At 45.7% G+C, this 26,258-nt stretch overlaps 3 protein-coding genes across 10 annotated transcripts in view; 1 reads left to right on the top strand and 2 right to left on the bottom strand.

Annotated features, from left to right (window-relative positions):
• zdhhc8b (zDHHC palmitoyltransferase 8b) overlaps window positions 1-2,039 on the bottom strand; it is a 73,760-nt gene extending 71,721 nt beyond the window's left edge. Inside the window, exon 1 of the mRNA XM_029257056.1 lies at window positions 1,722-2,039. Coding sequence (XP_029112889.1) covers window positions 1,722-1,825 — 104 coding nt within the window. The 5' untranslated portion in view covers window positions 1,826-2,039. The remainder of the gene's footprint in view (window positions 1-1,721) is intronic.
• Window positions 2,040-5,781: 3,742 nt separating this feature from the next.
• pgam5 (PGAM family member 5, serine/threonine protein phosphatase, mitochondrial) lies at window positions 5,782-13,217 on the top strand. Of its 4 annotated transcripts, none has more exons than XM_029256614.1 (6): window positions 5,782-6,343; window positions 8,603-8,775; window positions 9,249-9,374; window positions 10,772-10,860; window positions 11,217-11,411; window positions 12,354-13,217. In XM_029256614.1, exons 1-6 carry the CDS (start codon window positions 6,108-6,110, stop codon window positions 12,603-12,605), a joined length of 1,071 nt encoding a protein of 356 aa, XP_029112447.1. In that variant the 5' UTR covers window positions 5,782-6,107; the 3' UTR covers window positions 12,606-13,217. The 4 variants fall into 4 exon arrangements, with proteins under 4 accessions (XP_029112447.1, XP_029112446.1, XP_029112448.1 ...); XM_029256613.1 differs by having other exon boundaries at window positions 11,214-11,411; XM_029256615.1 differs by having other exon boundaries at window positions 5,787-6,343; window positions 11,217-11,347.
• A 673-nt stretch (window positions 13,218-13,890) lies between these two features.
• ankle2 (ankyrin repeat and LEM domain containing 2) lies at window positions 13,891-26,004 on the bottom strand. Of its 5 annotated transcripts, XM_018762334.2 has the most exons (14): window positions 25,938-25,976; window positions 25,554-25,648; window positions 22,891-23,373; window positions 22,452-22,646; window positions 21,567-21,760; window positions 21,085-21,273; window positions 20,880-21,002; window positions 20,727-20,790; window positions 20,461-20,642; window positions 20,246-20,352; window positions 19,764-19,954; window positions 18,788-19,643; window positions 18,505-18,636; window positions 13,891-16,312 (listed from the first exon to the last, which is right to left on the bottom strand). In XM_018762334.2, exons 3-14 carry the CDS (start codon window positions 23,360-23,362, stop codon window positions 16,099-16,101), a joined length of 2,919 nt encoding a protein of 972 aa, XP_018617850.1. In that variant the 5' UTR covers window positions 23,363-23,373; window positions 25,554-25,648; window positions 25,938-25,976; the 3' UTR covers window positions 13,891-16,098. The 5 variants fall into 5 exon arrangements, with proteins under 5 accessions (XP_018617850.1, XP_018617851.1, XP_018617849.1 ...); XM_018762335.2 differs by lacking the exon at window positions 25,554-25,648 and having other exon boundaries at window positions 25,938-26,004; XM_018762333.2 differs by lacking the exon at window positions 25,938-25,976 and having other exon boundaries at window positions 25,554-25,927.
• Between the last annotated feature and the right edge of the window lie 254 nt (window positions 26,005-26,258).

Here is a 26,258-nt window from a genome sequence, read left to right as displayed (position 1 = left end):
GGACCACACGTCCAGCTCGGTTACCACGCTCAAGGGGAAGAGAATTCATTTCAGGCCATCGTATCGTCCCTCAACGAGTGACGACTGCACGAGGAACCGTACGTGATGGATGACATCTGCACAAGGCGAACGGGAGTTCCTCATATGCTCTCCTGTCAGGATGATCCTTTCCGCTTTCAAGCGGACCAGCGAAGGCACCGGCGACACACGGAAAAGAGAAACAAACACATGATCGCGAGCACACACCTCGTGCACCGGGGTCAGGGTTTCTGGAGCAGTTTGCACCAGGAGGACTTTAACTACACTTAATTTAACAGCACACGGGGGTGGGGAACAAGGCCAGGCGTGGAAAACGCAAACCTCCTGTGGCAACATCATCTAAATAGGGTGACCTGGCCACATAGTGACACCACCGCCCGAAAAGGCCTCAGCGCTTTTCTTTCCAGCTCTCAAAACTTGTGACGGAAACACCTCCTCCTCCTTTTGGCCTTCTCTCTATCTCTCTCACACACACAGAAATATCCAATATATGGATATAAACACAGCACTATTAATAAGGACATCCCTCAATGACACTGTCTTTATATTAAACCACACACCCCACACACCAAAAAGTGCACTGCATGTTATTAATGTTAATGAGACTGCTGTTAAATGGAGACACTTGAAAAGACACACAAAAAACTTCTAAGAAGATAATCTTAGGTGGAAGTTAAAAACGCACTCCATTCTTGCTGTGCACAAAACACTGTTCAAGTCCATAAGAGAAATATGTATGTAAAGCACGACCTAATTAAGTCAGGATGGAATAGTGGTTTTGTGCAGCCATGCTGCTGCAGCTGTTTGACTAAACATACAAATCGCCCCGTTTCATCACCAAGGGCTATTTAGCTGAATCAGTAACGACAAGAGTGAAGGACATAATCCGTTTGGTGGGACTGGGAAAGACAAATTATGTAAACAGGGTCGCTGTGAGTGTGAAACTCAAATGTGCCAGATATTATGGCCGTAACGGAGGGACCGTCGTCTGGCCGCCCGAAATGGTGAAGTGAAACCTGAGGTAAAATTTCACGACACGGGACTAACAACAAACTAAGCGCACGAGTAAACTGTTTTAAAAGTACATCGCGGCGACGCCGAGTTGGATAAAATGACGAGGCGACACGAAATGCCGCGTGGAAACAGTCAAACCGAAGAGCACCGCTCAATAGAGAAACGGGGGAGCGAAAGTATTTGTGTACACGCGCGCTCCCGCCACACACGGTTGCCCAAGTTTGCCTTCAAACACCGCTCCGTCAACCCACTGCAGCGCTTTAACCCCCGCCCTATCAACCACAGTTAGAAAGAGACCCGGTCTTAGAAACATTTCAGCACGGAAACCGAAGAAAAGACGCGGCAGCGGCCTGAAGTGACACCGCAGCCAATCAGAGCTGCGGCTCAACGTGCGTTTCACAGCAAACACACACACACACACACACACGCGCGCGCGCACACACACACAGCACTAAGAAGAGGACAGATTGCTCAAAAGCACTCGGGCGCCTTCACGAGTGTTAAGAGCAGGAGCGAAGAGAGGTGGCACGAAGAAGCGGCCGGCGGAGGGCCGTTGCGGGCTGTCACAAACTTCCCAGCCCGTTAATATAACAGTGCGATCGGATCGGCGCAATGAACACACGCCCCGAGGTGTAGGGCACGGAGCCCACCGCGAGCCGCGAACTCACGTGAAGACGAAGAACAGTGTGGTGGAGCCGACGAGCAGCGTGGCGGCCGTGGACACCGGGATGTACTTGGTGGGTTTGAACCTCTTTCCGGCGCTGCTGGGCATGATCCTGCGCTCTCCGCATTGATCCTCGGTGACGAGCTCCAGCGGGCACGCGGACGGACGCGGAGATCCAGTGCGATTGGCGACCAGCGAGCTGCCGAGGCTTCTTAGCGATCATCGAGAACGAGCGGCACGATCCAGAAGGAGAGAGAGAGAGAGCGGGAGCGAGCGAGCGAGCGAGCGAGAGAGGGGAGGGGGGAGGCTGGAGATCCCACCCCGGCGATCCAGCCCACCGCTGAGGTCACCGCCCCACCGCCAGCTCGCGCTCCATCTCCGCCGTGTGCGCTGCACCGCGGACACGCCACTCACCGCGTTTTTACTCTGCTTCTGTAGTACGATCGAACCCGCCCCTCTTCCCCAGACACAGTCAGTTCGCGCTCGCGCTCTCCATAATCACTGTTCTCTGACGTCTTCTCACGGTTACGTTACTTCTGTCCCGTGTTATCGCATCTCCAGGTGCTCTCCCGAATCGTAGGAAGAGAGGCGGCGTTACATTTAAAAAGCAGTCACACACACACACGCAGGGTATCCGCTGTAAGCACAGCACACTGTACGTGTTTCCACGGACGCGCACGGCCCCCTGCTGGTAAGAGCGCTGTGAACCCTAAAGCGGAAAGAAGCCGCCGCTCCTCTGTCCAGACGGTGATATCAACCGTTTAAATCTCAAGAGATTCTCATAAGAGCAAATCCTTGTTTTTTTGTACTACTTTTTCAGTACTTCTAAAAGAAATACCATAACGCTGGCCAGTAGTTTATAGCGGAATGCTGACATGATTGATTTGAACAATTGCTTAATTCATCTATTATCAGTGGACAAGGGCTCCATGGTCGCAGTGATCTGAGGCCTGTAGGGTGTGTGTGTTGGGAGGTGTGTAAATCGCGCATCAGACAGACCCCAGTCCGTCGCAGGGTGGTCACGTACACTCATAAACACACCCACCCAAAGTCTCCAGTTCATTACATTTACATTTATTTAGCAGACACTTTTCTCCAAAGCAACTTCCAATGAACTCTGTGTAGTGTTACCAGCCCACACACCTTATTCACCGCGGTGACTCACACTGCTAGATACACTACTTACACTGGATCACCCATCCATACATCAGTGGAACACACTCTCTCTGTCACCCACACGCTACGGGTGAACCTGAAGAGCATGTCTTTGGAGTGTGGGAGGAAACCAGAGCACCCGGAGGAAATCCACACAGACACGGGGAGAACATGCGAACTCTACACACACTGAGTGGGGGATTTAACCCACGTCCTCTCACACCACCCAGGTGCTGTGAGACAGCAGTGCTACTGCTGACACGCACTTGTCTGGAGAAAACTGGAGAAGAGTTAAGCCATGCAAACATGGAGAGAACATGCAAATGGAAATATGATAAGTATCATAATAAAATATTATGTGTGTTCCTGTGTTTGCAGTTCTTCCCGTGGTGCAAAGATGTGTTTCTGCACAGATTTTATACTGTGTTGTAGAGAATTTCTCTCTTTCTGCTTTCATTTATACATAGATGTGGCTTGAGTATTTTGTGAAGTCCAAACAGAGCCTAATGGAGGCTCGTCCCCCAGTGCTCATGCAAGCCTATGGTGCCCACATTATTTGTGCACGTTGAATACTATTGCTAATATTTGCCTGACAAGTCGAGCCTCTGACTTAACAGCTGGATTGTGGTTAAGGTTGATGGAAAATCCAAAGAGGCCGATCTATTTATATTAGCTTCATTATTTCTAGATTATTCTTGTACGGCTCCGGTTTCCTTATTTAAATGGCTTCATCAGTTCGCTGTAAGTAACTGAATAGAAATCCATTGTAGCTGTTTGACTGTGCTGTATCTGGGTATGTGCCATTGTTTTCGTTGTAGATTAATTATGTTATTAGATATATTTATGTGCAGGAGATGTCTTTTCCCATGTTTTCCTCTCATATTCCACTTCCAGCTGTGGCAAAACCAGGGTATATGTTCCATCTGAGATCAGTGCCATGGCTGCATTGAATTGCAGCAAAACAATTTTATATTTAATTAGCTGGACAACAGTGAAAACCAAGCCTGATATTGCAAATGCAGTGAGTTTGTCCAACATGGAACAAAAACATGTCAAATCATTTTAAAAACTCCAAGGACATCTTAAGCTCAAAGATAAGCGTCTGAAGGAAAAACAAGAAGAAAGAGTTTTAAGCTCATCTGTCTCTCTTTATATATTTGTATTTATTTGTGAATTTTTCTTCTGCTTTCCGTTTCACCTGGTCAGACACTACTACTGGGTTACACCATTAGTTTATGTTAAAATAACATGAGTACGTAAAGAAGAGATAGAGTATTTAAACATTGGGTGGCACGGTGGCACGGCGGCTTTGGCCGGGTCCTACTTTCCGGTGGGTCTGGGGTTCGAATCCCACTTGGGGTGCTATGCGATGGCCTGGTATCCTGTCTTGGGTGTGTCCCCTCCCCCTCCAGCCTTACGCCCTGTGTTGCCAGGTTAGGCTCCAGTTTGCCGCGACCCTGCTTGGGAAAGGCGGCTTCACACTGTGTGTGTATTTAAACATTCTGAAAAAGATTCATCATTCAAAACATCTGAAAGTTTAATTTGTCCATCTCTGGTCCACATCAGAAGCACCTTTCACGCAAACCCCGAGTACTCTACTTACAAACGTAAGTGTGAGCAACACTTGGTGTGTTACTCAAAAACTTTGTTAGTCCATTGTAACACAGAGCAGGCGAGTGGTTCCTCATCAATTCCATACACGCCTGTGTAATACCTGTGTAATGTGCGCCTGCAAAAAGTGTTGTTGGACCAAGTGACTGTACTTTGAGAATCTCGTGTCTGAATCTGTCTGTTGGTGCTATAGTGTCTGCTAAATGAATAAATGTGAATGTCAGCAACCCAGATTGTAACCAGTCTGGGTGTTCTGAATAGCCCTGGCAGGGGTATTTATGACATGTTGTAAATTATAAAGTGCAGTAAAGGACCGTGCCAAATCTAGAGCAGGGTGTTTGCACTCGTCTGCAGCTCAATTATTTTACCCTTCAAGCTACATTAAGTTCATTAATACTGAGTATAAGCATAATAATAAATAAAAATGTAATTATGTGATGGGGGTGCGGTGGCGCAGTGGGTTTGGCCAGGTTCTTCTCTTTGGTGGGTCTAGGGTTCGAGTTCCGCTTGGGGTGCCTTGTGACGGACTGGTGTCCCGTCCTGGGTGTGTCCTCTCCCTCTCCAGCCTTACGCCCTGGGTTAGGCTCCGGCTCCCCACGACCCCATATCGGACAAGCGGTTTCAGATGGCGTCTGTGTAATTATACAATATTTTAAAAATAGTGTCAGTTGTATGTTTATTTCACGTACAAATAACTGTGGATCAGCTCAAAGCTGGAGGTGTCACATGGAGGTAAAAGATGCAGAGGCAGCTCAAAACCGGTGGATGTTGAAGCACAGTTTTATCTACAGCCAGAGACATAATCGGAATACTAATACTGTTTGAGTTGGTATGCTAGCTCTCTTCATGAAAAAATAAATACTGAATAATTCTCAAGAAAGTTTTTGACAGCAAAAAGTTTACTTGAACGTTCCCAAGTCAGAAACCCACTGTATGTGATTGGCTTATGTGTTTAACTTTTTTCCAGAAATCTAACAGTCGATGTGTAGGACAGCTTGAACAGATTTTGTAAGGTATGATCACCTTTTGGATCTTCTTAGTGCTGTATGACCAGCACCAATAAATAGTGTAACCCCTTGCCATTGAACTGTACTATGTATGAGTGTGTATTTGCATTTTTTTTAGTATTCCGATTATGTCTCTGTACTTTTCTGTATGACTTAAATTAAATTATCTAATTTTAGGTGAACTTCATACAAATTCTAAAGGTTCGCAATTTACTTTCTACGTTACTAACTCCAATATATGTATGTAGCAGGAATGCAAATTTTACAAATTGCACGTTTTTTTTCATATCATTGCTTTTTGTGCCAAGTAGAATCTTCATTATTACAGTACTGGCTGCTGTGGGTGGCCCAGACGAAATGATGCTGTACAGTCCGACACACATTTTCTGATTACATGTTAACTGAATCGACACACCTTTCGCATTTCGTATATCATAAGTTTGCTCAAACCGGACACCGTACAGAAAAGGGTTCCTATAGGAGGACGTGAAAGTTGCAGCTAGCAGTTGCAACGCAGTCGTGGGCCCCGCGGCGTGGCGTTTGCTCTCTCACGGCTTCGCGTACGGCCGCGTAGCGCTCCCGCGCAGTGCCAGAGAGTGTGCGAGTCTCCGAGCAGCATGTTGTTCCGCAGGGTGGTGCGGCTCGCGTGCGGCGTCGCCGGCGGCTCCGCGCTGCTTGTGGCGGCGGCGGTGATGAGCGACTCGGCCGCCGGCGGCTCCGGAGAGCTCGCGCCCGGCGGACGCCCCCAGCTGTGGTCCGCGCTGGCGGTGGTCCGGGCGGCGCAGCCGTGGTCGTGGAGGAACCACTCGGTGGAAACGACGAGCGGCAGCGGCTGGGACGACAACTGGGACAAGTAGGAGTCGGAGTCGCGTCGCGCGCTTCTTCTTTCTTCTTCTTCTCCTTACGCGTCGCGCGGGTTCTTCTCTCTAAAGTCTGTCCTTATTTTACAGCGATTCAGTCATTTTCTGACTTACAAAATGTTAATGTTAATCGACCTAGTTATTTATTTAGTCATACAGCCAGGTAATTTCAATTTTATTTGGGTAAGTGCTTGCTCAGCCCTAGTATGGCTGGAGGTGAGATTCGAACCTGCAACCTTTTGGGCGAGGAACGCTAAGCAGGCTACCAGCCGTCAACAAAGGGCACCACGTGACTAGTAACCTGCTGGTTGTGGGTTCGAGTTCCAACGACGGGGAATAACTGAAACACACAGAATGCTGCATTCAGATGTCAGTTTTTTTACCCTGTGTTTTTGCAACGTGTTGATTTTCACTTTTAGGAGACATCTGTTGTGCCCAGGACTACTAACTTGGTGGTGGTGGCACAGCAAGTAGTGCTACTGTCTCGCAGCGCCTGGGTGGTGCTAGAGGACGTGGGTTTGATCCTGATTCAGTCTGTGTGGAGTTTGTATGTTATCTCTGTGCGCTCTGGTTTCCTCCCACACTCCAAAGACATGCTCTTCAGGTTCACCCATAGTGTGTAAGTGACAGAGAGAGTGTGTTCCACTGACGTATGGATGAGCAACCCAGTGTAAGTAGTGTATCTAGCAGTGTAAGTCACTACGGTGAATAAGGTGTGTGGCCTTGTAACACTACATAGAGTTCACTGAAAGTCGCTTTGGGGAAAAGCATCTGCTAAATAAATAAATGTAAGTTTAACAATGTGAGGTGAATGTTTGTCAAGCCGATTCAGTTCGTACATCAGAGCGCTCCTACCTGCTCAGGGGATGTAGCTTGTCCGATGGCCCACAGGGGTGAGTTTTGACTTAGCAGTCTTAAGTTACTACTGCTAGGTCCCTTGTAACTGTGTGTCCAACATGCATCTATCTGTCCACCATCGCAGGCCGTTCTTGGTGATCCACCGTCTATCCTGGAAACGCAGGGCATGAGGGCAAACAGGTTCACTTCTGCTACTTTAGAGTTGCCAGATCACATGAAGGACACCTTTGGACTGTAACCAAATGTGTATTTCAGGTGATCTGGATCAAATTCAAGACCCTGGTTATGGCCCACAGGTGCATCAATAGAACCGCTCCCAGATATCTACAAGACCTGATCATCTGCTACACCCCAACCAGACTGCTTTGCTCTTCCACATCTGCCTGCTTGGTGGTCCCACACACAAAGGGTTCAAAAGCAAAAGCACAAAGGTTCTTGGTTCTGATGGAACGACTTCCCTCCTCACTCAGAACTGCTGAATCTCTGTCCACGTTTAAAAGGGGTCTTAAAACTCACTTCTTCCGGACTCACTTTACCGATGAGCTCTTAAGTTCATGTACATTTACATTTGTTTACTTAGCAGATGCTTTTCTCCAAAGCGACTTCCAGTGAACTCTGTGTAGTGTTACCAGCCCACACACCTTGTTCAGCGCGGTGATTTACACTGCTAGATACACTACTCACACTGGGTCACTTATCCATACATCAGTGCAACACACACTCTCTGTCACTCCCACACTATGGGGGAACCTGAACAGCATGTCTTTGGACGGTGGGAGGAAACCAGAGCACCCGGAGGAAACCCACACGCACAGGGAGAACATACAAGCTCCATCTGTGTAAGGTGTAATTGTTCAGAGATCATAGCTGTTGATCAATGGATAAACCTTTAGGAAGCTACTCCCGTAATGTAAATTTTCTTTAAATATATATGATTATTAGGAATTGTTGATATTTCGATAAAGGTTTTACGTAGCTACTCGTGTGATGAACATTGGTTTATATGGTGGAAAGAAATTTAAGTGTACTTAATCACACGTCTGCATCTAAGTGTCTCTTCCTGCTAATGTAACAAACACATTGTATTTCCTATGAGATATACGTCGCTTTGGAGAAAAGCGTCTGCTAAATGAATAAATGTAAACTTCACTTCAGCTGTTACAAATGAGTAAGAACAGAAGAATTCAAGAGTTGTAGTTCTGGAGAACAAATCCTCCCCCCAACATTTACTTTTATTCATTTACCTGATGCTTTTCTACAGTGACCTGTGATGTTCGGCTTCTGCAGCAGGAGGTGGGATTCGAACCTGGGTCCTTTCGAGTCCAAAGCTGGCCGCTCTAACCGCTGTGCCACCTGCTGCCTCTGCTAATGCGGTGTTGCTCTTGCTGTTAAAGGCGCGACCCAGCGTCGCTGAGCAACGGGAAGAAAGCGGACGTGAACGGCGACGAAGTGAGCACGGAGCTGGAGAGCAGCAAACCCAAAGCCACGCGGCACATCTTCCTGATCCGGCATTCGCAGTACAACCTCAGCGGAAACGGAGACAAGGAGAGGACTCTCACTCCTCTAGGTAGTGTCCCGGCCGAATGCCTCTCCGTGCTCGATCACGTTGCGCAGGAATAAACGGAGTGAGTAAACAGCTCACACCTGTGCCTGACCCGGGGTAGCGTGCGTGCGTGCGTGCGTACACACACACACAACGTGCGCGCGCTCCCGTCCTGCCTCCTGCTTTAATTCGTTTCTCCACTCTGTCATTTTGACACGTCTTTTTAAAGACTGAACTTCAGTGTGATCAATCCATTTGTATAGCAGGGCATTTTTACTGTACCCTTTCAGGGTAAGAACTTTGCTGAGGGTTTTGAAGAAATGACCTCTGAACGACAAGGCAGCAGCTTCAAACACTGCACTGCCTGGTGACTAGTTCTGTGTTCAAGAAGCATTTTCAGGTCTGATTAATTATGAGTGGAAGGCATAGGAATAGATTGTACAGCAGCAAAGCATGGAGCCCACGGGGGACTGAACTTCACGCCACGCTGTCCGCAGGGCGCGAGCAGGCGGAGCTCACGGGGCAGAGACTGGCCTCCTTGGGCATCAAGTATGACATCTTGATTCACTCGACGATGGCGCGCGCTACGGAGACGGCGCAGATCATCAGCAAGTTCCTGCCAGGTGAGAGACGGGCTCCGAACCCTCGTGCGTTCCTGTTACCGGAGCGAATCGGCTGTAGGAGCAGCAGCGTTGTGCTGTTTCAGTTCGAAATGATTTATATCATTACCTGACTGGTAGTTCTGACTGTCGGTGTGGTGGGAAGGGTGTACCGGTCATCGCCCAGTTTCGGTCCGACTCAGAGACCACAGCTCTTGTCCAATAACCACACCATTTTTGGACACGCTCCGTCCCATGACGTCTTATGACTGGTGCTGTTTTAAACAGTCGGAAAGTGGCGGTGTTATCATTTATTGTAGTATAACTTTGTGGAAATAAGATGTTATGCATTGAGAATAAGCAGCAGAGTTGCAAAATGGGAGTGGGAAAAAAAACATATGGCTTATGGGAGCATGGCCACGCCCCCCATCCTGGATTCACAGTCTAATAATTAACTTTTTTTCCCCCCTCCATTCGAAAACATGCTCCAAAAATGGCACAGTCATTGAATTGGGCCGTCATGATGTCATGTGGCAATGGCTCATACTTGGTTTTCCTACGGAAGGGGTGTGACGGTGTGAAATGGTGTCACGCCCAACACCGCACCCCAGACACCTGGTATCAATCAGCATGACCGGGATTAAAATGCACCAGTCCACCACCTTCCAGTTGCAGACTCTCAGCTGAGATAATAGTCCCCTCAGCTCTCTCAAATACACAAATCTCCCGTCTCTGCCCCGAAATGTTTTTGGGAAGCCGTTGCGAAGAATAAAACGGGACGTTGCTCGTTCTGGAAGTAAAATGATCATGTAATGGGCAAAAAAAATTGCTGCTGTGCTGAATAATGAGCTTGTGGGGAGGGGTATATGTGTTTTCATAAGGTGGCGTGGTAGTGGGGGTGTGGCGGGTTTGGCCGGGCCCTGCTCTCTGGCGGGTCTGGGGTTCGAGTCCGCTTGGGGTGCCTTACGAGGGACTGGCATCCCGTCCTGGGTGTGTCCCCTCCCCCTCCAGCCTTGTGCCCTGTGTTGCCGGGTTAGGCTTCGGTTCACCACGACCCGCTCAGAACAGGCAGTTTGTGTGTGTGTGTGTGTGTGTGTGTGTGTGTGTGTGTGTGTGTGTGTGGTAGTTTTTCCATTGTATGGGACTCTGTGTGTTTTTGGGTAATTTTTTTTCCCCCAGAGAAATTTACAGTAAGTACAGCAAGGACTGGGATTCGAACCCGGGACCTTCCACGACAAGGAGCCGACTCTACGCCACACCTCACCGCCTGCTCTCCCGACATGTTTGTTACCAGTGTGATGCTTGTCATTTCCTTTTTATACAGGGAAGAGTCAAACACAGCGTAGCAAGAGCAACTGGAAGTGAAAGGGCTGTGATCCTATAATGAAATTTAGAGCTGCTCTGTCTGCTTGTCCCTGCAGGGCTGGAGCTGGTGAGCTGTGACCTGCTGAGAGAAGGAGCTCCCATAGAGCCCGTGCCCCCCGTTAGTCACTGGAAGCCAGAGCCGGCGGTGAGGCGTGTTTTCTCAACCTTTACTCCGTCACGATGCATTTAGTAATGCGCTGAATAGCTCATGATGAACTTCACGTACCTGTGCCCACCTGGTGTCAGGGCGCTGCTCCCTCTGTCTCGTGAGGGGCGTAAGCATCCCCCATAGTGCCGCCTCTCTAGGTGGGAGAATCGTCTGCCTGGCTCCGGGGGCATTTTAGGGTCCAAGGAGGGAGTGACGCTCTGCTGGGGTTGTGGATCCAAAGGACGAGCGTCCAGCGTCCAAACTGGCTGCACGGGGACATGCTGCTCAGGCACCTCGTTCCTGATGAGGAGGCAGTCTGCCTGCTGTTTGCCTTTCCTTCCTCTCCTCAGCAGTATCACGAAGACGGCGCGCGGATCGAGGCGGCGTTCCGCCGCTACATCCACCGCGCTGACCCAAAGCAGAAGGAGGACAGTTACGAGATCATCGTCTGCCACGCCAACGTCATCCGCTATTTCGTGTGCAGGTGCGACGTGTTCCGAGCCTGCAACAGTTTGGGAGAAACGTGCTTTAGATGTCGCCACGTTAAGGTGTGTGTATGTGTATAACACACACACACACACACACCCATACACGTGTGCTGTGGATCACAGATGTCATTAAACAGTAAATCTAGCAGCAGTTGTTCTAGTGCCCAGATGCAGCTCAAGTACATCTGCACAGCAGTGTCACAAGATTCAGTGTTGTGTTGCCTTTGTGAGAATGTGCAATGTAAAAAATGTCAACTGAATTGAAAAGATGGTACATTTTTGACTCCTCACCCGGTTTAGGTATCAAAACTGAGTCACAGCGATTACAACTTTGCCTCTGTCATTATCAGTAACTACAGGGCTGCTTGAAAGTATGTGAACCCTATAGGGATGATCATTGTTCTTGCATACAATATTAAACTTAATAAATGTATGATTGAGATTTTATAATTGAATAGATTATGGTTTATACTCAATTATACTTAGCTGCTTGGTTTGGGCTTCACTTATTTTTGCACCTGTGCTCCTTGCTTGTTTCTACTACGCACATGATTTCCTCTAAAGCAACATACAAAACTGGCCATTACCCACCTGTTGTAATCTGAGAAAAACGGCTTCTTATTAAATCATTATTTGGTGGTAAAACTAAGGGACACAATGGGTTCACACACTTTCCAGCAGCGCTGTACAGTCCAGGGCAGGGTCACAGTGGTCCAGAGCCTTTTCTGCAAGCACGGGGGAGGCAGAGCATATAACACACACACACACACACACACTATGGACAATTTAAAGGCTGCAGTTCACCTGAAACATACAGTTGTACAGCTCCAGTGCTGTTTTTTTAAATCCTGGGATTTTTCTTTTTCTATCAGCAAACAAAATGGTTAGAAGCAACAGAGATGGATGCGGTGTTTTGCTTACTTTGTCAGATGTTTGTGAGCAAAATGCCTTTGGAGCTTTAAACACTACAGTCCCTCTGATACGATGGCCTCCTTGTTGCAGGGCTCTGCAGTTTCCCCCCGAGGGCTGGCTCCGCATGGGCCTCAACAACGGCAGCATCACGTGGCTCACGATTCGGCCCAACGGCCGCGTGGCGCTCCGCTCCCTCGGCGATTCGGGATTCATGCCTCCAGACAAACTCACTCGTACTTGACGGCGCCGTCTCCTCCTGACTTTTCCTCAATGGAACCGGGGGCACATAACGTCCTCTGGTGTCATTTCAAGGGTCCTACGTTTTTTCATTTATTTTTGTAAATGGTGTGCAGCATTATCTTGTGCTGTTAAGTCCTGTGCTGCATTTTGTCAGATTTATGCAGGAAGGATGGAGAAGGTCCAGCTCCTCTCCTTTGTCAAGCTTTTGACAGTAGCTCGTTAACTACGAGGACAGGAAGCATTTCAGTCTGTGGCCAAAGCCCGGACCGTGTAGGTGAATGCAACACAATGCGGGTATGATACCTTTGGAGATGTTCCTGTCTGCAGGATTTTTAAACAGTAAGTATTTTGCTTTAGAGTATCTGTTTAAAACTGTTTGTGCTAAATATTTTTCTATATTAACATATGCTGGGTAAAACAGCTGAAAAATGAAACCTCTGAATGTTTTAGAAACGTGCAGTTCTGATTTTGTGTATTGAAAGTTGTTTGATGGCATAATAAACAATGCATTTTTTCCTGTGTTCCACAGCAGTGGAAATAAATGTAAAATTATGCATATAATATACACTGACTCCTTGCCTTTAGAACATTCATGTTACAAATTTTCAGTTCATTTTGTGTTTCCTTTGTTTTCCAAAATTTTTGTTGGGGAAGCAAATTGACCTGCAATTCTGTGTGCTGCCATTAGTTGGCAGTAAAATGCACATGACAGTATGGGAGCAACTTTACTGAACTGTTAGTGGAGTTTACAGTTTCTGTCTGGTCATTTTGAAATAAAACTTTTGTACAAAAAAATTAGAGCTTTGATAGGTCACCGATGAATGACTCGAGGGGCACATAAGTAAAACATTTGACTCTGAATTAGGATAAATACGATTTTTGACTTAAAGAAATCACGGTTCCAGTGGACTTCTGTTTAAAAGAGTAAAATAAGGAGCCAGTGTATAGAGAAGGCCACAATGCTAATGAAATTTTAATAGCTTATTCTAATCGATATCATTGAAATTGCTTCATTCCATGACCTATATGCAGTTCTGTCACTAACTAGAAAATAACTATGTTGTCCTTGTTCTGTAGTAACCTACCCGTTTTCCTGAAAAATGTTACAAATAACCACCACGGTACTTTTGGAAACAGATTTTAAGATTCTGTTTTGCACCTCTTTTTAAAGGTAGCACTAGCTCTCTTTTGATATGGAGTGAAATGATTATGTGCTTTACTGTACACTAAGATGCTAATGCACAGCTGAGTGGTTAAAAAGCTCAGGTACATGTCAGTCAATCCTCATTTTCTTTCAACAATTTAATTTACCATAACATATCAACATACAGATTCCAGGAAAAAAAGGAAAAACGTATGGGAAGGAAAGGGACGCATACTACAGGAAGGTGGAAACAATCAGTTACTGTGCACTTATTTATTTTGTTCCTCAGTAGTACACCAAATGCTTTCTTCTGACATACAGTAATAAAATGGGACTAGAAATGCATGCAGTGGGGAAGCTGGAACAACAAAAAAAATCTGAAATCTCAACACTTAACAGCAACTCCGATGCAACACAGTGTTGGCACTACAAAGCTTTAAATAAATGTAAGGCTGGCATTTTTTTAAACTATTATATATTAAACTGTAAATTTAGTTTTTTTTTTTACAATCGTATTGAGGAGGTATTGAAACACTGCATATACTGATGCTACTGAAGAGCTGAATCAAGTTGGGCTACGTGTTTAAAAACGTCAAAGGAAAATTTATCAAGTCAGTGCCACATCTGTCACTTAAGAGACAGGTTTTGCCACACATTGTCGTACTATAAAAGGCACTAAAAAGCTGAAAACAAGGATGAGCAGCTGGAAACTTTCACTAGAATGTAAGTGGGGGAGAACAAGGTGTTTCACAACCGCCTAAAGACTGGAATGAATTTTAACCAGCAGCTTGAAAACGCAAATATGTAGAGCACTACTCTGACCTACTGTGGAGTCCAGCGACTACTCGGTCAAGGGATCACTTACTTCAGCAGTAGCAGATTGTACTTCTCGGACATTTGCCTTCGTTTCAGTCAGACCCAGAGCAGTCATCACCTCCGCTTGTCTATCATACAACTATTGTCTAACAGCTTCAGTCAATTTTTTAGGCATGGAAAATGAGAGGTACAGAGTGACCACGGACAAAAAAAAAAAAAAAAAAAAAGTTTAGAGGTTAATACATACATTTCTGAGCATGGTATTGTTCAATCAAGTGCTGCAAGTTAAAAATCACATTAAGCCCGTTAGGAGTGGGGGGCACCTCTGAAACTGCAATTAATGTAAAGTAATTTGGACATTCATAAACACTGGATGCCTCCAGTGCAATCTGCGCAACTCTGCAGCCGAGCGCTGAACTAAGCGGAGAAACGTGACCCTCGCTTCAGCTGTGGCGATGTGCTCTGTTCTGTGGTTCACAATCCAAACGGGAGACATTCGAAAAAACCAGACAACCCCCATCGATCCACAATATTCAGGCAACAGCACATATGCACTGTTAGGACAAGGAGTAAAAGTAAATGACAGTATACATTTAGCCTGCATATAAACTAAAAGTTGGTCTTTTTCCTTTTTACATTTACAGCCAAGTGCAGTAATTGCTGTTTGGCTTAAGTCTACCTTTTACACATCAGTTCATACTACTGCAGTGCTTTGCACCTTCACATTCATGTAGATGTAGCTCTAGAGAATCCCATGGTAAACGACCCAGGTTATTTTGTACACAACCTTTTACTTTCATTTAGGTCTCCTAAGGAGAGAGAGGGAAAATTATATTTGGCAATAAAGTGTCATAAGTGGATCCGCAGAACCATCTCAGTTAACCTCATACATTTCACAGGACAGAAACCAAAACACAGAAAAACATACTGAGTGTAAAAACAAAATGGAAGAACCAAAACTCAAGTTTTTCCCCCCTCTGTAAACAGCTGTATTACCAAATGACTGGTCAATGTCACATGTGGCAGATCTACAGTGGCTGTACGAGGAGACAAATATAGACAGGGTGCGGCAAATTCTGACCGGAGACTGGTCCTTTTTTACAGAAAAACATTAAGGCAATTCCTGAAGTGGCAAAAAAATAACAGAGGAACAACCTGGCAGTTTAACACTTGCTTTCTATTTGCTTTGTGCTACTACCTGTGAGATACCAAAACAATTCATAATTAAAAAAGCTTACAGCTTATATTCTCAGTTTGGTTCGTTCATACTTCATTGGGTTGTACTCCGAATTATTAACAGCATGCTTCAGGAAACTTCTGGGAAGAGAATTTGGGAGGATTGTTTAAAAACGGAAACCTTCGGAAAGGCAGGGCTGCAACAGGTTTTGTCGCGTCTCATTTCTTTTCAACAAGGCTTGCATCCCCACAGACACAGCCAAGGAACCCTGCTGAGAAATTTACAACAAGATCCAATCTACCGAGAACTGAATGCAGTTTATTTAAAGGATATTGTTAAAAGAAGAGGAAACCTTCGGGAATGGTGTGCATATTTTAGAAAGTACGTGGTTCCAAGCTAGACTGTGATCACCACCATGGAGCCATGTTATTTCTGGTGAGCAGAAGATGCAGACAGCATCAGAAAGAGGGCTCGTTGAAGTGCTTATGGCGGATGCGCTGGATGTAGTTAACGCTGGCGGGGCTGTAGCGGCTCGGGCTGGTAAAGTCAGGCGAAGCCATGTTCCGCGCTGGGCTGAACCGTCCCGGTGTTGACAGGAGGCTACTTCCAGGCGAGCCCGGAGTATAGGCCTGAAGCCTCTGGCGGGTTTTAGCTACCTGGGGAGTAGGCCAGCTGCAGAACAAGAGGAACCATGATCATCAGTAATCAGTGCTGCACCGCAGTGTACAGACATGTCTACCTATATGCTGGATACTGAGGTATGACCACATGTACATTCTGAAGGCAGCATCAACAGGGGACACGTCGTGTTGGTAGTACCCTGGTTGGTCAGCTTCAGCAGCCACTCACCACATGAAGGGGTACTAATCTCAATTTTACTTTTTCTGAGTTTAGCAAATTACCCAACGCTTATGTCTCTGACCGGAAGCACGACATCACACCATCTCAGGAGGGATGAATGCAGGCACACGTGTCCCCCATGTGCATGCTGACCCACCTGCTGCTTTGTGATCTAAAAGGCTTGGAGAAGAACTCCTCTGGTCAGGTTCCCTATGCAGCCCTGCAGGTGTGGCTGTTATGCACATAGGGAGGAACAACCCCATCTTCGCCCAAACCCTTGAGGTCTGTGCTCTCTCACCAGAGGGGAAATTAAACTTTATGCAACTCTCCATCTCCTTAAAGCTGTTGAAAGAGGCTAGTTAACGGGTAGTTTGAGAGACAGACACACACACACACACACACTGGCTGAAGCTGCTTGTCTCGAACGGGGTTGCGGCAACACAAGAGCATAAGGCTGGACGGGGAGGAGACACCCAGGACGGGATGCCAGTCTGTCACAAGGCACCTCAAGCAGGACTCGAACCCCAGACCCGCCAGAGGGCAGGACCCGGCCAAACCCGCTGCGCCACCGCACCCCCGCCGTTTTGGAGACAGTGACTGTAAATATTTTGTAAACTATCAGTGAGTACTAAAATAAATATGGAAGTCTCTAGTTGTTTTTGGGAAAGGTAAACATTTCTTTGGAATGAATAAATTGTACTTTTTTTGCCTATAAAGAAGTGGCAAATGCATTTATACATCTGAACTGTATATTCAGTTCAACTCAAGTCTTCATCTGACAATGTTATCTTCACACCATATTATTTTCAATGCTGCAAAGGTGGGATTACAATGTGCTAAAATATATTTGTGAGGGTTACTGTGTTTTTGCGTTCCAGTATTTAAAATTTTATGACAGTATAGAAAGTTTGAAATATGGAGTAAATCCGACCCAATTCAAATAAACGGTCATTTCCTGAAATATGCTCACTTGAGTTCTGAATATTCAAGGAGTTTCATTTAATATCCGTACTCCGACTTACGAGAAATTTTTCTGTTTATGAGGACAGAACTCAGATTTTACTTGTTTCGCAACAGCTGAGAGGCATATTTACATTTATTCATTCAGTCAATTAGCAGATACTTCTCTCCAAAGTGACATTAAAGGGTTACTATGTAGTGTTTAGCTGACACCTTTATCCAAGGTGGCTTACAGTGTTAAGACGCTCTAGACTGAACTCTCCACAATCGTTCATCCATTTATAACACACACATGCGCCCGCTCTCGCTCACTCGCCAATTCACCCATTCACCTGAAACATCTGTGGAAGGAAACCCACCTGAACATGGGAAGTAAAATGCAAACAGCACTGCTGAACAATGTTATAAATAATCAATTGTAATTTGAGGTGAATTGGTGACATTTTAGCATAAAGAGGCATCACCAAATCACTTTTTGCCATTGAAACTAACGGTAATTATGCCGGAGTTAAAAAAAAAAAAAAAAAACTACCCTTACAAAGAGCTTTTCAGGAATGTTTTATCTTTGCAGTGATTCATTTCAGTCTTTCTGATGATATCATTTAGATATTCTCAAGTTATGATGACTTTTTTAGCTCCATTTCCAAAAATATAAAGTCACTGCATAAAAATTTCCCCATCAACTCCACCAAATTTTGCAGCTCATGGGTAAACTTTTAAATCCCATCAACCTGAGCAGAAAGTAGCCAGAGACCATGAACAAAAACCTCCAATAGATGAGCATATGGTTTCTATGAAGTCACCTAAAATTCCATTTCCATTAATCAGTTGTTTTCACGTCACCTCTGAAAGAACACACCAATCGTTACATTCATGTGAAATTCTGACTCGTGACCCAAAACTATTTACTGTGATGAACATGAATATTCTCTGATGTCTCATGTCCAATATTTGACAGTTTCTAGAAAGAAATACCTACAAACCATAGCACAACACATGCATATTATTAATGTATGTATATTATGCACAATCACTTTAGGAAATTAATTAATAAATTCACCCACCTTTGCATTTCGGAGGATGAGAAAGCCTGTATTGTGCTCTTCCATTTGTGAATACTGGGGTACCTGTGTGGCTCAATTTCTATGGCTTCTATTGCTGCCAAGACCTCTCTGTCCAACTTGGTAGGAGATTCCCTGGCAAACATATTAGGGTCACAGTGAGATCAAATCAGAAAGGATCAGCAATGTGGCAATTTGCAATTTACAATTACTGGGTGTTTCCCCCATCTTCCAAATTTTCTACAGTCCAGTCCACAGTCAATCCATTGCATATTTGATGACTTACCCTTCAATGAATAAGCTTTTTCTAAGAGAGGGGGGAGTCCTTAATATCAGGTCTTGTTCAGAGCTCTCTAGGGATTTGTAGGAGGAGCCGGAGGACCCAGAGCTACTCTGATCCCGCCCCCCATGGTCCCAGGACCGGGATCGTGTGCAGATACCCCGCCCCAAGCCCAGAACACCTGTCCTTTGGCTTAAGGCCTCCAGGCCCTCTTCTGCTGTATAATACTCCTCCGAGCTAGTGCTGGACCTATCCTCTACGTCCTCATCCACCTCACTCCTCTCTCCTGTCCTCCAGGCACCACTATCCTTCAGGTCCATGTTCCCTCGCCCAAATGCTGGGTTGTCTCTGTCTGACAGTGCCAAGCGGGCCATGCAGACGGTTGCGTCCACAGCACATTGTTCCCGAGCCTCCCTGTGCCTGGGGCCGCCGCTCCGCCTCCTCTCCCGTGGCGTGCTCACTGCCACATCCTGTAAGGACATCCTCTCAAACTCCGCCATTAGGTTGGAGATGGGTGAAAAGAGGCCCGAGGAGGTACCACGGATGGACCGTTCTCCGTTTGGGGTCCGCTCACTGCCAGGAGGGGAGCACAGCCCGTTTTTCCCAGAGGACAGGAGGCCTTTGTCGGCACGCAGACGGTCCTGCTCAGCTGCCGTCTCAATGAGGTCGGCACCATGTGACATTGGCAGGATGTGGAAGTCCAGGCCGCCAACAGCACCCTTCAGGCCCTCTCTGGCACACACTGCCGTGATGCTGGTCAGGGCAGCATTCTGCCGGTTCTTCATCTCCTCCAGGCTGATGTCATCTCCCTCATCCAGGAAAGCACCCACTGAGATCGAGTTGCAGAATTTTTTGGGTTTACCTGCAAAAATTTTTACAAAAAACAAAAATGTGCAGAGGGTGTGAGTGACATTCTAGGATGCATTTTGCAACCTGTCCTCCATTCCAGCTGTGGTGCAGAGACTTCCCAGGAGGTTCTTACCTGGAGACGGAGTTTTGAAGCGGTTACTGGTTTCATTCTCTCCAGTTTCCTGCTGGGCACACTCACTGAAGTCCTTTTTGCTCAGGTACTCCTCAAGCTTGCGGAGACCCTCTGGTGAAGACAGGTCAACAAAGCTGCCCAGGAAGTCCCAGTATTCAACCCAAGGGTGGCCCAGTTCATGAGCAAGATCTCTGCAGGGGCAGACAAGACCATCTTAACATTACTTCATTTAGCTGACACTTTTCTTCAAAGTGACTTACAGTGTTAAGCTACTTAGAATTATTTACCTATTTATACAGCTGGGTAAAATTTTACTGGAGAAATTTTAGGGTAAGTACCTTGCTCAAAGGTATTACAGCAGGAGGTGGGACTGGATCCTGCAACCTTTGGGTCCAAAGGCTCTAACCACTATGCTACCATCATCATCACACCCAACTGAATTACCGTGGTAAATGGAGTTTGACACACTGCAATGAACACACCTGCCAACTCTCTCTGCTCCACGATCAGGGTCAGACTTGAGGATGTTGTGGAAATGCTCTGCCCTATCTCTGGGTGGTGTCTTCCACACCCTATGAAACTCTTCTGCCTATGAGAGAGACAGACCTTCCACATCCATTCAACAAAGAACTGCATTCTCTGTTTCTTAAAAATCACACATGCAATCGCACCCGTGCGCAAGATAATTAAACAATACCTTAGATGGACTAAGCGGACCAACAAAAGCCCTCACTGCCATTACTGGGTCCTTGGGGCTTCCTGTCAATCTGGGGACCAGAGAGTGGGGAACACTTTCCAATGGCTCGGGTGACCAGGGAGCACCAATAAGAGGCTGGGAGGAGTTGTCTGTAGCCCTCAGCAAGGGTACATAACAGCGATCTGTGGCAGAAGTTAAAATAAGTCATAAGATAAGATTAAAACTGACTAAATTTTAAACTCAGAGCAGTAACCATTTGTTCTCACCTTCTAAATAGTCAACAATCTTCTGTTTTATCTCCTGGATTTTGTTTTTTCTTTCACAAATAACCTGACAAAACAGAAAAGATGACCAACACTTCAAAGGAGAAAGACTAGCGATATGAAGCCATACAGTAATGTGAATCCAGAGTGACTTACATCACAAGGCCTCTGGTCATACTTGTTCCTGCAGTTTTTGTCTGTGTCAGGATGTGAGCACAGGACATTCACCACCTCTGGGCAACCAAACTTACAGGCAAAGTGTAGAGGGGTCTCAAACCCCTAGAAGACAAAACATAAAGGGTCAGCAGTTTGAAAGTGGAGGTACCAAAGGAGGCCAGAAACAGGCAGGCTCCCAGCTCACCACTTTGTCAGGGGTGTTGAGGTACAGGTCCACAATGTAGCGGATGCGTTTCTGCAGCATGGTGTCTTCGTCATCAGGGTACATGAGGCGCATAAACTCAGGGTTCTCCAATGTGTCCAGGAGCAGCTGGGCTATCCTGGGTTGGTTCTCCTTAGCTGCCACATGCATGACGTTGTATCGGCAGCCCTCCTGAAAACCACCCACAAAACATTAGCCTGGTTCTAGAATTTAACCTTCTGTCTTTGAATTCATTTGTACAGAAAGCCTTGAAAAAACCAAGGATATGAGGCCGAATGCCAAACAAAAAATGGGAGTGGCTGGTATGCATTCAGTTGCATGATTTCTTTGCAATGTTTACACCACAGACAAGTTTGAAGTAATCACCATTATTATCATCTTCAGAAAACACTTAATATCATAATATATGATTATGACTTTTTATGATATGAATATGATAAGTAACAACGTGAAAAAGCCTGCACCTGAACCACAGTCGGATTGTCCCCGGAGCCAATGAGATAGCGCGGATTGCTCCAGACAAGCTCGGTGAAAGTGGCCTCATCGCCTTTCTCTACAGCCTTCCTCAGTTTGGCTGTCAGGTCTTGTGTGCGTGGGCTCTTGAAGCTGTTGGCCCTCTCCCTGTTAATCGTCTCAGCCTCTAGGACAGAAGGGCTGTCTGGTAAAGCAAATGAGAGGAACATAGACTATCAATGAGCCCTACTGTACACAGGGTATGATACAGGTAAAGCTGTTGGCTGCTTTGGGTGTGATCAGCTACTTTCAAGAAGAAAAAAATTTAAGAACTGAGCAACCCTACTCCAGGTTACAACTGCTGTATTTATACATATAGCAGGCACATTTCTTTAAAAGTGCATTTCACAATGAAAAGCTGTAGAAACAGTCACGTGATCAAGTCAAAGCCTGTTTGATAACATTTTTTCTGGTAGACAATTACTCAAGTAACTGCTTAAAGAAGTGAAAATCAGACAGCAAATACATAGATTTTATTGCTGATGGTAATGAACTAATATACAAACCAGACAGACTGCCACAGAAATGGGTCCAAGAGATTGTTACAATTAATACAAGTGTTTTAACACTCTTCCTGAATGAAGGATAAGGTTGAACAGTTCTGAAAGACAGAGGCAGCTAATTCCACCACACTGGGGAGAAAAGTGAAAACTAGCAGGCATTCAGTTTTGAACCCCTCATGAGTGGGACCACCAAGCAGCTAACAGGGAATGATTAGGCCCAGTAGGTATCAAGATGCATTTCCTTTGCCCGTTCATCATCTTCATTTTAATTTTTTTTTCAGTGAACTCCATACCACCATAACAAAACTGAAGTACCACCTGCATTCCACTTACCTTTGTAAAACATTATGTTTGGCCTCCCTGGAGAGACACAGGGGGTGGGCTTGCTGGGGGAAGGGCAGTAATCACATATCCCCTTGGCAAATTTCTCTGCATCCTCACGGTTGGAGAATGGTTTGAACCGGGCTCCTTTCATCATCTTCACAGCCTGCAGAGCCTCCTTCTTATCTGTATACACGTGAACCCTGTCTGCAGATTGAGAGAAACCATCAGGCTACCATCATTAATATGGCACTCAATACAATACTACATCTAAAAGGTTCAAAGAGAGCCAGTAAAAAACAACTAATCACCAACCCACTAATTTTGTACAAGTTTTGCTAAAAAATTTCTATTATTATATTAAACTGTAACATGGAGACAGAAAACAATGCAACTGATATGGATCTTAATTAGGTTAAGAGTTAAAAATGACAAAAAAAGCAAGTCCTACCACTTCTGGCCAGAACATCATCCCACAATGGACACACTCCATAGTAGACTGGTGGAGAAGTCTCTGTGTTCTTTGAGGGGGTCTGATCACTCACATGCCCCCTTGATTCCTCCACCTGGGTGCTAGACAGGATGGTGGTCTTCTCCACCAAGGCTTCCTCTTCTGGTGGGTTGAGCCCCACTTCATAGCCAAAATCACTATCTTTGCTGGAGGCCTGAGGACACCCAGATGAGGCTATGGGTGTAGCTCCATCTGGATCCACATGAGGAGGGCCACCACTGTTGTCCCCAGGTGGACCACTGTTGGGCTCTGATGTGCTGCCGTCACCCCCCAGGATTGCTCGGGCCAGCTTCCGCTCAAAGATGGCCCTTGTGGTGGCAGTGATGGGCCCACACTTGAGATCTGCCCCAATGATCTCCTCCCGCAGCTGGTCTGCACTCAACTCCCTCAGCCTGCTCAGAATTTCCTCCATACTTTAACTACCTAGAAAAGTAAAAAGAGCAATCAGAATTCAAAATACACTGAAACCACCAGACTGACATATTTTGGTTTTGCTTTTGGTTGCTTCCAAGAAGTTTAAGTTATGAAATGTTCCAGAATATACTCTGAGCTGTAAACAATACAAATCACGAAACAAAATATCAAGCACAGAAGGTATTAAAGCAGAGATATTACAACAGATAATGTATTCAAAATGTTAATTAACACTAGAAAACAGTTGCTATCAGGTCTTTACAGACATAGAATGATTCCTGATATATACTGGTATATACACAGTAGGAAAAAATTAGACTGGTGAAATCCTGACGAACCTACATGTACTAATTCCTGTACCAACAAAGACAAGTGCGTCATTTAATACTGCAAACACTAAATCCATATCTTTGCAGTTAACATTGACATTTATTTAGCTAATACATCTACATTTATTCATTTAACTGACGCTTTTCTCCAAAGCAACTTGTGATAACTGTAACCTTAACATTGTAAATTGTAATTTATTTACCCATTTGTACAGTTGGGTAATTTTAGTGGAGAAATTTTATGGGAGGTACCTTGCTCAAGGGTACTACAGCCAGACGTGGGGACTGAACCTGCGACCTTTTGATCCAAAGGCAGCAACAGCTCTAACCACTACGTTACCAGCTGCCCCTCACTCCTATGATACATTCCTCCAAAGTGAATTACAGTGATTTACACATTCATACAGCTGGGTAAGATTTACAGTATTAATTCAGGGCAAGTACTATGCCCAAGGGGACTATAACAGGAAGTGGGATTCAAGCCTGCATCCTGCAAGTGCAAGGCAGCAGCTTTAACCACTATGCCACCCTCTGGTCCATCGCAAAAGGGTTGAGATTTTAAAAAAAGGAGTAATAAGTAGTAAGATCTACAAAAAGCAGGGAGCAACAATTTGCGTGAAGTGTAACATTTAATACATTCACTCTAGAATAGGAGTTTATATTTACAGATCTTAAAACATGGAAGCTGTCACAGAGCACATCCAGCCAAAATCCACAACAGAATAAATATCAGCATTCGATCATTTTCCATAAAATCCAGGCTACGAAACATTATTATTAGAGTATACAGGGGTATGGTTTACAAAAGACATATGAAAGAGGAAAGCACATTTCCTATAAAACACAACTACAGGCACGTGCCAAGGAAACAGCACGTAAAACAAACGACACACATCAGCCCGTTTCTAACACGGAAAACACCGCACACTACTTGACATTATGCCTGTGTTGGATGCAAAAACGACACGGAAGCCATGCGGCTCCCTAAATCATTTGTTTTTTTTTTAATAAATAAAAAAATTTAAAAAAACAAAACTGTATTTAACTGTCATGTATTTTTATTTTATTTCCAACACGATGTGGCACCTGAGCAGCCTGAGCCTCCCAACAACACCATGCCCATGGCATGGTGCTGCTGGGACGAACAAGAAGGCTGGGTTACCTAAAACACTTACCGTCCATCGTTAAACGGATCAAAACCATTCAAAAAAAATAATAATATGTCTCCTGTTGTATTTCTCATTAACGTTACGAGACAGTGTAAAGCATGGACGAATACGGGTCAGACACAAAGCTCAGCTCGGTCTGGAAGCGTCTCATTGTTTACAGAGCCCGGGCGCATGCGCAGTTCTAACGCCGCCTCGCCTCGCGAGGGGAGGCGGCGAGAGAGAGAGAGCGCGAGAGCGCGGGGACAAAAGTGCTGGAAAACGAGGGAGACCGAGGAACGTGCTCACGTGCACAAGCAGACCGACTGAAACCACAAAAGACTGGTGTTTTATCATTACCTTCCTCAATAATAGTAATTTAACCGGGTAGCGGATGGCACTAAGAGCGGAGACACAGGGGGGTGTCGCGTCGTCAAACACGGGTCGGGTTGAGGAAATACGCCTAAACAGAAGATCCCTTTCTCATCACAAAAGAAGAAGCGCTCTGGGAATTTAAGTTATTTCATCATTTCACTGCGTACCACTTAGTCTGCCCGAATCGGATCCCCCTATTATATTATTATACTAGTAGATGTCTATAAATAATCTATTGCTGCTGTACAGGTTTAATTTTGTATCGGCCAAAGTTTCAAAGTCTGCCAGGCGCTTTTGAGACAGCCTACTATCTGTATTTTCGTGGTACTTTGTTACTCACACGGTGCACTTCAGCCATGTTTCCTCTGTTTAAAACGACCACCCGCCTTCAGCCGCCTCGGCGCTGCGCTGTTAACTGCGTGGTGCCGCTTTCACCTGTACCACCATATTTCACACATCTTACATGTAGCTACACCGTAACTGAATATATTATATAATATTCATTACTATGACCGAGCTTGTCTGAAGCTACCGCCCGACTCATCAACTCAGTCACACAGCTAGCTGAAAAAAAAATCGGGCATTATAATAAACTCGCTGTATCCCTGCTGTTATTTGCATACATCTATCTCGTCCCTGCAATTTGTGTCACATTTGTAACATTAAAAGCTAAGTGTGTTTTATTGAGGTGTCAGCTCTCTATGTCACACAGCACTGCGCCCACCTCCTTTTCCCCTTCGCCCGTTCGTCTCTTGTATTCAACCGCGACGCTTTCAAAACGCACAGCGTTAGGACCCCGCAGGCTGTCCCGCGGCGCCTGAGTATAATTCCGCACCTGTGCGTCTCTCGCCGTGCGTTTTACATAAAACATGTCACCTGTCCGGGTATGCCTGGCGGCGCCTGAACAAAATTAACTCATTGTCACTGACGATCGGAACTCAAATTTTTTCCGAATGTTCCCCAACGAAAGCTGGGAGGTAGTATAATGGCTGGAGCGCTGCCGCCTTTGGAGTCGTAGGGTGTAGGTTCAAATTCCAGTAGTTCC

Source organism: Scleropages formosus, chromosome 12, assembly GCF_900964775.1.
Source record: "Scleropages formosus chromosome 12, fSclFor1.1, whole genome shotgun sequence".
In the NCBI taxonomy this organism is placed as follows: Eukaryota; Metazoa; Chordata; class Actinopteri; order Osteoglossiformes; family Osteoglossidae; genus Scleropages; species Scleropages formosus.
The sequence above is the reverse complement of the archived record's forward strand: the minus strand, read 5'-3'. Positions and strand labels throughout refer to the sequence as shown.